This window comes from Onthophagus taurus, chromosome 1 (genome assembly GCF_036711975.1).
Source record: "Onthophagus taurus isolate NC chromosome 1, IU_Otau_3.0, whole genome shotgun sequence".
Lineage (NCBI taxonomy): Eukaryota > Metazoa > Arthropoda > Insecta > Coleoptera > Scarabaeidae > Onthophagus > Onthophagus taurus.
Window position 1 is genome coordinate 1543416 of NC_091966.1, and position 11789 is coordinate 1555204.

The 11789-nt window shown below is 31.3% G+C and overlaps 1 protein-coding gene across 1 annotated transcript; it reads right to left on the reverse strand.

Annotated features, from left to right (window-relative positions):
- LOC111418051 (forkhead box protein F1-like) lies at window positions 1-10934 on the reverse strand. Its single transcript, XM_023050482.2, has 2 exons — window positions 9302-10934; window positions 1-486 (listed from the first exon to the last, which is right to left on the reverse strand). Exons 1-2 carry the CDS (start codon window positions 10296-10298, stop codon window positions 326-328), a joined length of 1158 nt encoding a protein of 385 aa, XP_022906250.1. The 5' UTR covers window positions 10299-10934; the 3' UTR covers window positions 1-325.
- Between the last annotated feature and the right edge of the window lie 855 nt (window positions 10935-11789).

Below are 11789 nucleotides of genomic sequence, written 5' to 3' on the forward strand. Positions count from 1 at the left end.
TATTACAAATCGTCTTTATTTATTATAAGTATAGCTAATAATCGCGCACAACTTTATACAATTTTTTTTATCTTTTTGGTAGTACAGCTGTATATCTATAAAAAAAAGTGTTAAAACATATTTACAACAAAAAAAATCTTGACATAAAATAAATACGCTATATACATCGCAAGGATTCGCCGAGAACTTACAAAAGATACTTTGAGAGTGCAAAATATAGAAGCAACAAAGCCAAATTGTAAAAATGGTTGATATTTTTAAAAATTAATTTATTAAAGTTCTCATTAACTTTAACTAGTGAAAAGTTAAGAATCAACACCACAATCTAAATTGTGTATTTGATGTTGATGTGTTGCTCGTAATATTGTGCTGTGTTTGCTGCTGGTGGTGACGGTATCGAAGTCGGAATTGAAGGCGGTGTTGTGCTGAGGTAGGGTTTTCTGTCACACTGAACCGGCTGCATTGTACCCCCTGAAGTTCTCATAACTACAAAAAAAATAAATTGAAAGGAAACTAAATTTAAGCGTTGAGATGAAAAAGTATTAATTAAATATTTGATTTGATTCGTTTTTAAATATTTACAATAGTAGAAGTCTGTGTTTGTTGATTTCTACAAAAAACCCTATCCCAACGAAACTGAATACGAAACTATCTCCAGCTCTCATTCGGTGGCCCATCACTTTAATAATAATAATTTATATTACGATCGATAAACAAAATAATTGGAAACTTGTGCGCGCGGGCGCTTATTTATTTACGAGAAGAAGAAAAAAATGCGTAAACGTTTATATCGAGTGTTATAACAAATTTTACGTTTTCCAATTTTCCGTTTACTACACGGAATCTCTGTGCTTGTTATTGTTTAGTTTTCGCTGTTTGAATCATAATAATTCACACGTTTTCATTCCATTGATAAACCCTTTAGTTCAAATTCTTGCATAACTCTGCGCAACGAAAAAAAAGAAGAAGAAAAATTGAAATGTGTTCCTGTCGTTGTCACGTCAGCTAATATGTTATTGTAAGGAAACTTAAGACACCGTCCTGGCATTAATACACACGGGGACGAACGTTGATGACATACCATTTAGTCGAACCGAAAGAAGGAGGAAAACGAGGATGAGGTTAATGGCAGAGGAGGCAAAGGACGACAACGTCCGCCAACGTCGACGGACGTCGTCGCCAGGCGTGATTGTGGGTGGCCGCGAGCGCCTGCGACCGCCACCGGAGCCAAAACACACAGACTTTCGTTTTAATTGCCGACACGAAAATTTTCAAACGCCCCAAGTGCACGTGTCCGCTCCAAAGGGTCGCCGCAAGACGAACCTACCGGCGTGGCGGTCATTTCCTCGTTTCCCCAGACCGTTATTTCCAAATATAACAAAGAAAATCGACAACCAAGTCAATTTTATTACCAAAAAGAATATTACTTAAACCTTGATCAAAAGGTTTCCAAATTGTTTAAAACGACCAGAAAAACAAACAAATTGCATTTTTTTTTGGATATTATCCAAGAATAAGTGTTAACTTTGCGAATTCGATATGAGCTTTCCCGAAAATAGCTTTTTTTAAAGATTAAATTGTCGCAACCGTCACTTTGATGTGGTCATGTTTACATAATAAAGAACCTTGAATATATCGTAAATGTAAACATTAAAAGGTTTAACATGAGAAATTTGCAACTTGGCAAAAAAAGTCAAATTTACAAAACTTACTCAGTAACCACACTAAGTATCAAATCTGCTATTTTACAAAAATATTTTTAAGAAACTCATTGAATAACCTATTACGTTGTTAGGAAAGTAATTTTATTTCTCCCATCAAACTACTAAATTGTATTTCTTTACAGCTAACATCATACTTAGCCCGCATCATATATTTTGACAGCTAATGATTTACTTTGTTGTTACTTTGTGTTGATAGATTTGAAAAATTTTCATCTGGAATCTTTGATGTTGAAAATGCACCACGTTCTCGCTAGTCGATGTTGATGAAGACACAATAAAGGCGTGAATTGATGCAAATCGAGAGATTAAATTTATCGAATTCGACCGATCATGCTTTTATGGAAAGAAATTTGTGCCGACGCGTTGATTATCTTCTCAAAAGTAAAGAAAATGGTCCGTTTTTGAAGCGCATCATCACTGGGGGTGAGAAATGGGTTGTCTACAAACAATGTTAAACGTAAAGATCCTGGAGAAAAATTTTGAATTGGCTCAAAGATGAAAAAATATGATGCTATCTGTTTGGTGGGATTTCATCTAATAACATAATGATCAATTTTGAAATGTAGTGTCATCGGGTGGACAAATTGAATGATTCGCTTAAAAAGAAAAGGTTTGATTTGATTTGGGACATTTTGATAATTATTTGTTCTAAAATTTGTCCAAAAAATCATTTGGATCAGCTTTTTTCCAGTAAAGAATAAAAAATTCATGAGTAGAATCATACCACTTCCAGAAAGATGGTAAAAGGTATCGACTAGAACAGATTCAATATAATTATCTTTCATTTCTATGAAAAAAAAAAGAAATTACTCTCCAAACAATCCAAGATAATTTTGAGTATATTTTTAAATTGTTCGTGTTTTACGTCACAAAAAGTATTGTTAATTAAAAGACCTTTTTGGTAAAAAGCACACAAAATTGAAGATATCATTCTGAAATCTGTCGCCGGCCCAACCCAAATACAGGCAGGAAATTTTATTGAAATTTCTGCGATTTTTAAAAAATACTAACATAACCTAAATATGCAATTTTCCTTTTAAGACTTTTTTTCTCAGAAATTTTTCTTACGAACTTGTTCATTTTATATTTCGATCATAAAATAGAACATTTAAACTTTAATTTAAGACATAAATCGTTGCGTTACCCTTCAAAATAAAGTTGGAATGATTTTTTAAAGTTTGTAGTTTTTTTTAATAACCTCATCTGTCAATTTTTTTTCAAAATTCTTTTTCTTGCACTTTTTGTTAATAAACCTAACAATTTTTTTAGTTCATCATAAAATAGAATCTTTTAGTTTCAATTTAAGATATAAGTCATCGCTGTACACCTAAAAATACAGACAGGAAATTTTATTGAAATTTCTGCGATTTTTAAAAAGTAGCAACATAACCTAAATATGCAATTTTCCTTTTAAGACTTTTTTTCTCAGAAATTTTTCTTACGAACTTGTTCATTTTATATTTCGATCATAAAATAGAACATTTAAACTTTAATTTAAGACATAAATCGTTGCGTTACCCTTCAAAATAAAGTTGGAATGATTTTTTAAAGTTTGTAGTTTTTTTTAATAACCTCATCTGTCAATTTTTTTTAAAAATTTTTTTTCTTGTACTTTTTGTTAATAAACCTAACAATTTTTTTAGTTCATCATAAAATAGAATCTTTTAGTTTCAATTTAAGATATAAGTCATCGCTGTACACCTAAAAATACAGACAGGAAATTTTATTGAAATTTCTGCGATTTTTAAAAAGTAGCAACATAACCTAAATATGCAATTTTCCTTTTAAAACTTTTTTAATCAGAAATTTTTCTTACGAACTTGTTCATTTTATATTTCGATCATAAAATAGAACATTTAAACTTTAATTTAAGACATAAATCGTTGCGTTACCCTTCAAAATAAAGTTGGAATGATTTTTTAAAGTTTGTAGTTTTCTTTAATAACCTCATCTGTCAATTTTTTTAAAAAATTTTTTTTCTTGTACTTTTTGTTAATAAACCTAACAATTTTTTTAGTTCATCATAAAATAGAATCTTTTAGTTTCAATTTAAGATATAAGTCATCGCTGTACACCTAAAAATACAGACAGGAAATTTTATTGAAATTTCTGCGATTTTTAAAAAGTAGCAACATAACCTAAATATGCAATTTTCCTTTTAAGACTGTTTTTCTCAGAAATTTTTCTTACGAACTTGTTCATTTTATATTTCGATCATAAAATAGAACATTTAAACTTTAATTTAAGACATAAATCGTTGCGTTACCCTTCAAAATAAAGTTGGCATGATTTTTTAAAGTTTGTAGTTTTTTTTAATAACCTCATCTGTCAATTTTTTTTTAAAATTTTTTTTCTTGTACTTTTTGTTAATAAACCTAACAATTTTTTTAGTTCATCATAAAATAGAATCTTTTAGTTTCAATTTAAGATATAAGTCATCGCTGTACACCTAAAAATACAGACAGGAAATTTTATTGAAATTTCTGCGATTTTTAAAAAGTAGCAACATAACCTAAATATGCAATTTTCCTTTTAAAACTTTTTTTCTCAGAAATTTTTCTTACGAACTTGTTCATTTTATATTTCGATCATAAAATAGAACATTTAAACTTTAATTTAAGACATAAATCGTTGCGTTACCCCTCAAAATAAAGTTGGAATGATTTTTTAAAGTTTGTAGTTTTTTTTAATAACCTCATCTGTCAATTATTTAAAAAAAAATTTTTTCTTGTACTTTTTGTTAATTAACCTAACAATTTTTTTAGTTCATCATAAAATAGAATCTTTTAGGTTCAATTTAAGATATAAGTCATCGCTTTACACCTAAAAATACAGGCAGGAAATTTTATTGAAATTTTTGCGATTTTTAAAAAGTAGCAACATAACCTAAATATGCAATTTTCCTTTTAAGACTTTTTTTCTCAGAAATTTTTCTTACGAACTTGTTCATTTTATATTTCGATCATAAAATAGAACATTTAAACTTTAATTTAAGACATAAATCGTTGCGTTACCCTTCAAAATAAAGTTGGAATGATTTTTTAAAGTTTGTAGTTCTTTTTAATAACCTCATCTGTCAATTTTTTTTCAAAATTTTTTTTCTTGTACTTTTTGTTAATAAACCTAACAATTTTTTTAGTTCATCATAAAATAGAATCTTTTAGTTTCAATTTAAGATATAAGTCATCGCTGTACACCTAAAAATACAGACAGGAAATTTTATTGAAATTTCTGCGATTTTTAAAAAGTAGCAACATAACCTAAATATGCAATTTTCCTTTTAAGACTTTTTTTCTCAGAAATTTTTCTTACGAACTTGTTCATTTTATATTTCGATCATAAAATAGAACATTTAAACTTTAATTTAAGACATAAATCGTTGCGTTACCCTTCAAAATAAAGTTGGAATGATTTTTTAAAGTTTGTAGTTTTTTTTAATAACCTCATCTGTCAATTTTTTTTCAAAATTTTTTTTCTTGTACTTTTTGTTAATAAACCTAACAATTTTTTTAGTTCATCATAAAATAGAATCTTTTAGCTTCAATTTAAGATATAAATCATCGCTTTACACCTAGAAATATAGACAGGAAATTTTATTGAAAGTTCTGCGATTTTTAAAAAGTAGTAACATAACCTAAATATGCAATTTTCCTGTTTCCAAATGGGTTGTCTACAAACAATGTTAAACGTAAAGATCCTGGAGAAAAATTTTGAATTGGCTCAAAGACGAAAAAGAAAAAAAGATGATGCTATCTGTTTGGTGAGATTTCATCTAATAACACAATGATCAATTTTGAAATGTAGTGTCATCGGGTGGACAAATTGAATGATTCGCTTAAAAAGAAAAGGTTTTGATTTGATTTGGGACCTTTTGATAATTATTTGTTCTAAAATTTGTCCAAAAATCATCTGGATCAGCTTTTTTCCAGTAAAGAACAAAAAATTTATGAGCAGAATCATACCACTGCCACAAAAATAGTAAATAGGTATCGACTAGAATAGATTCAATAAAATTGTATTTAATTTTTATGAAAAAAAAAAAGAAATTACTCTCCAAATAATCCAATATAATTTTGAGTACATTTTTAAATTGTTCGATGTTTTACGTCACAAAAAGTATTGTTAATTAAAAGATCTTTTTGGTAAAAAGCACACAAAATTGAAGATATATTTTACATAAAAAAGGTGGTCTTTATTAAAAGTTGTATCTCCAACCGATCACAAGATAAAAACGATTTTGTGTTAGTAAACACTTAAAATCCACAAAATTCAAAGTATCGTTATTCTATGCCCTGCAGCATGCACGCCAGTGAATAAATTAAAATTTTGTTAACATTTCTGAATTCTTGGAAATATTTTGTGCCTAAACTTATTGATAGTTGAAAGTTATACCACCAACTGCTCCCACAACACGATGAATTTTTTGGTAAAAAACATTAAAATTGAGGTTGTCATCATTCTACAATTGCTAACATCTTCGATTTGAACTTAAACGTAATTTTGGAACCATTTTTGAATTCTTTGAAATATTTTACATAAAAAACACGTTATTAAAAGCTGTATCTTCAACAATTCTTAAGATAATAACGATTTTGTGATAATAAACACTAAAATTCCCCAAAATTCAGGATATCTTCACAAATTGCAGTTTTGAGTTAGTTTTTGACTTCTTCGAAGTACTTTATATAAAAAGTATTGTTAATTAAAAGATGTATCACCAACTGATCCCAAAATAACAACACTTTTGAAGTATTTTCATCAGAAAGACACCCGAGTTTATCTCATATCAAATAGCTCAAACTCAGACGTAAAATAGAATTAAATCTGTGGGGATCTTATTTGACAGGAAAAAAACAGACTTTTTTTTAAGTAGATGCAAAAAAAAGAAGTCAAATATCGGGATGTTACTCTAGAAAAGAAGTTATTGTGGTAATCACACCTAAATAATAGAGTCAAGAATCTGCGCCAATAGTAGTTATTCTGAGTGCCACATAAATGTTACTTAAACATTTGAGGAAGCTACAACTCACAACTGTATTATACTCCAAAATATTACATTTGCACTTTATGTAAACTGTATAAATCCACTTTAATTGTGATTTTTTTGTGTCATTAACCTCAAACATTTTTCTAAATGAAAGTTATAAAGCTAAAATGTTAATCTTTTCATTTCGTTGGTAAAAATTCTTGAATTTCGAATTGAGGGTATTTACGAGTTAGAACATAACAAAGCTGCGGTCGAAAATTTAAAAATCGAGATCGGAAATATGGCGCCGCTTTCATGCTGTTGTCTAAGAATTAGTGGATTTTATCCAAGGTCATTTCAAAGTAGTGGTAAGACAGCAAACTTGTGATAAGATAAGATTGGATTATCATTATAAGAGAATAATAGAATGGAAATAGAACATCGTCTATTTTTAAGAGGCAGTATAAAATTTAGTATGCAGGATCTAATGAATTCTATACAGGGATTACCTATTTACTTTATCCCACATAAAATGCAACATGTCAATATAATTTGACATTAAACTAAAACCTTGATATAACGGATTAATACGGGGAAGGCAGTGTTAGTTATAGCTCAATAAAAAAATACAATAATCTAGTGCTGAATAAGAAATAAAGCTAGACTAATACTAGCACTAAAACTAACACTAGAGCTACAATCTCTTAGGACGGCAAACCTGAATGTTTCTAGTTCTAGGTTTAATGTTAGTTCTAGTGCCAGTGCTAGATAGCGATAGATAGCATTAGATATCACTGTGTTGTATATTTTTATTGAATTAAAACTTCTAACGCTGAATAACAATTAAGACGCACGGCTGAACCCGAAACTTTCTAGTTCTAGGTCTAGTGTTAGTTCTAGTTTTACACTAACACTGTTATTATATGGAATTAACACTATACCTAGAACTAGAATCATTTGGGTTTAGCCGCCCGTCTCTAAAGATGGCTAAACCCGAATGTTGCTAGTTCTAGGTCTAGTATTAGTTCTAGTTTTACACTAACACTGTTATTATATAGAACTAACAGTATACCTAGAACTAGAATCATTTGGGTTTAGCCGTACGTCTCTAAAGACGGCTAAACCCGAATGATTCCAGTTCTAGGTATAGTGTTAGTTCTAGTTTTACAGTTGCACTGTTACTGGAACTAACATTAGATCTAGAACCAGAAACATTTGAGTTTAGCCGTACGTCTATTAAGACGGCAAAACCCGAATGATTCTAGTAGTTGGTCTAGCGCTACATAACAATTAAAACTAGAACTAACACTAGACCTAGAACTAGAAACATTCGGGTTTAGCCGTGCGTCTGAAGAGTGTTAGTTCTAGTTTTGCACTAGCACTATCACTAGAACACAAGACCTAGAACTAGAATCATTCGAGTATAGTCGTCTTGATAGACGTGCGGCTATATCCGAATGTTTCTAGATTTAGGTCTAGTGTTAGTTCTAGTTTTACACTAACACTGTTATTATATAGAACTAACACTATACCTAGAACTAGAATCATTTGGGTTTAGCCGCACGTCTCTAAAGACGGCTAAACCCGAATGATTCTAGTTCTAGGTATAGCGTTAGTTCTAGTTTTACACTTGCACTGTCACTGGAACTAACATTAGACCTAGAACTAGAAACATTTGGGTTTAGTCGTACGTCTACTAAGACGACTAAACCCGAATGATTCTAGTACTTGGTCTAGCGTTGCATAACAATTAAAACTAGAACTAAAACTGGACCTAGAACCAGAATCATTTGGGTTTAGCCATTTTGACAGACGTGCTGCTATATCCGAATGTTTTTAGATCTAGGTCTAGTGTTAGTTCCAGTTTTAATTGTTATTCAGCATTAGACTGTGGTATATTTTTATTGAACGAAAAGTAGAACTAACACTAGACCTAGAACCAGAATTATTCGGTCAAACTTTTTCCAAGCATAACTTTTCCTTTACAAAACTAGGTGAGATTTTATGTGGGACAGTGTAAGTATACAATAGTTTCGTAATTATGGTTACTGCGTTAATATATTGCAAGTTATATGCATGAAATTTCGGGTATATATAGACATAGATTAAAAAAAATACAAGACATACAAAAATAGAAATTGCAATGGGTGCTATGGATTAAGCAACACTGCTTTCTTGGTATATCATAATAGATTTAATTAATTAATTGCCATTATTTATCTTTTTGACTAAGAGAAGAGTTAAATAAGTTATTAATTAAACATTCAAAGTATATGATGCATGAATAGCACATAAAAAAATTGGTAAGTATTAACACTTTATAATGAGACATAGATAGTAACTGGTATTTGTTGCAATAAGCTGCCTAAAGTTAACTAAAAATAAATTTACCATATAAAGTATTCATAGTGCTTTCTCTTTCTTAAACCCACATATTAGATTTTGCTTTGTTCAGAGTATAAACGAGATTTGGTAGAAAATCGGTAATTAGTTTATATTCTCAAAAAAATTTAAAAAATTCTGCAAAGATTATTTATGATAATAATTTAATTCCCACATTACATTAAAATCTGTTCATTTAATGAATTTAAGAAATCAAAATATTACTTACTATTATCCGACGGTGAAGGCATTCCATAAGTATAATTAAATGATTCTGAGACGCTAGGAGGTGGAGGCGACAGACATTCTTGAGTACTTTGAATAGGACTAAGGGGCGCCTTCAAGTACGTAGTTGAAATTGTAGCATCGGGATACGGTGGTAAAATCGCCGGTGTAGAACTCCACTCACGATCGGTTTGTTGCTGATACACCGGATATTCGTAAGTAGAATAATGAGATCCGCTCACCGAGGACACTTGAGTTGGCGCAGTGTTGTAAGAACAAGTTGAGTATTCTTGTGTTGGAACCAAATTTTGGTGTTCGTAACCCGTTGGTTGGTTGACCATCGGCATGTTGTTGCCGAAAAATGTTGGGTGGTATTGGGGTTTCATCGCTTGACATTTTCGTCGAAATCCGCGCGGGCGTCTTCTGAAAGAACCCTCTTCGAACATGAATTCACTGGCGGGGTCGATGGTCCAATAATGTCCTTTACCGGGACGTCCTAATCCTTTGGGTAATTTTATAAAGCATTCGTTTAATGAAAGATTATGACGAACGGAGTTTTTCCACCCTTGGTAAGATCCTCGGAAAAATGGAAAACGTTGTTGAAGAAATGTATAAATTTCGCTTAGCGTTAAACGTTTTGTCGGCGAATGTTGAATGGCCATTACTATTAATGCTATGTAAGAATAGGGTGGTTTTTCTTGCCTTCGCATACCGGATTTTTTTTCTGAACTGCTCGGTTTTGTGTCCGAATCGGGCGCGGTACTTTCTGGTTGGACATGTTGGACTTCTTGTTGTTGGGGTTGCTGCAATTGGTTGGATTGCTGTTGGGTTTGATTTTGAGCTTGCTGTTCCACTGCCGTTGATAAAATAACGCTATTATGTTGATGTTGGTGGAGGTGAAGATGATGAAGATGCTGTTGGATATTAATGGTTTGCTGATGAACGACCGATGGCAACTGGTCCGACCCGCTGACCTCGGTCAACTGTTGCTCCTTCATCATATTACCCGCGATTCGTGTATATGGCAAACTACTGCCCCGTAAACATTTACTTTATTATAAGGCCTGTATCCTTGTCCAAACAGTTTAATCTTCAATGACTTACTGCCGCGGCTATATTACAAACATTTGATACTCGTTACGAGTTGTATACACAAATATTGTATACACCGTTTATATACAAACACGCGACGAATTGTACACAATTTACTGGTTTTATATACAAATGTTCTCTCGTGGTCTCGGTGGCGCGGTTCCGTAATATTTAGTCTTCTTCAGTTGTCCACTCCGACCGGCACACTCTCTCTTGATTCTTTCAACGTCGCGACGACAACGACGCCTCACTTCTTTTCTTCAGGCGATCTTGTGTGTGTGTTTAACTGTGCTGAAGTGTATTTCGGGACTGACTCTATCCACTCCGAGCGCCGTGACGTGAGTGGGTTGGTACCGTCGTCGTCCCCACCTCCATAACGGAACCACCATAGACGGAACCAAACCGCGGCCGCCCATATCTTCATAATGTGTCTAAACTTTTATCTCCACATGACAATATTCATTTCACTTCGTAATTGTGGTTTACACAATTTCCGTTTAATATAACATCCAATGTTAGATGATATACTAAAAATTTTATTAATACATTGCTATGTCATTCAAATATCTTTTGTAGAAATTTAATCAAACTATATGCTAACAAATTTTTAATTACTGTTTATCTTATTGCTCCCGAAGATGATCTAAGACAGAAATTGGTCGAAAATTAAAAAGTCTTTAAAATAATCTTTTTATTATCGTGGTTTTTAAAATGTTTGCTGTCTTATCAGTTTTTATTTGAGGGACATAATATTATGACGTGATATACAGGGTGATTTATTAGCTCACCATCAAACTTTGACATATGATAGCTAATCCAATTACCAAAAAAAAAAGTTAATGAACATAATAAAACGAAATTATAACACTTTAAAGTTTTAATTTTTATATCATAAGTAACTGCAACATTTTTTTTAAACACATAAATATTACAAATATTGTTCAAAATAGCCACCTTCTGCTAGAATACATGCTTCACAACGACGAATTAAAGAGTTCTTCAGCCGAATTAAAATGTCTGGTTGATTTCTTATTTCAGTAGCAGCCATTTGTATTCTGTTTAATAACTGTTCATGTGTTAATTTCCACTTGATACACAATTTATTTCATTTGACCCCATAAGTAGAAATCTAATGGATTAATGTCGCGGGATCTAGGTGGCCAAACAAATGGACCATTATTACCACTCCACTTGTTTTATAAAATATTTATTTAACCACTCGACAACTACTCTTCCGCGATGAGGTGGGGCACCATCGTGCTGGTACCACATATTTTGAATTACGTTAAGAGGTATATCTTCAAGTAAATCAAAAAGTGTATTGTTAAAAAAATCTGTAATTTACAGCGTAGTAAATTACAATTAAAATTACAATAGTAAATTGTTGTTAAATATTCCAT

Bases quoted from the DNA above. Each gene is read 5' to 3' on its own strand.
- LOC111418051 (XM_023050482.2), bottom strand. From the start codon at position 10,298: ATGATGAAGGAGCAACAGTTGACCGAGGTCAGCGGGTCGGACCAGTTG. The intron at 487-9,301 runs GTAAGTAATATT...TTTTTTTTGTAG, and splicing joins GCCTTCACCGTCGGATAATA to TTATGAGAACTTCAGGGGGT.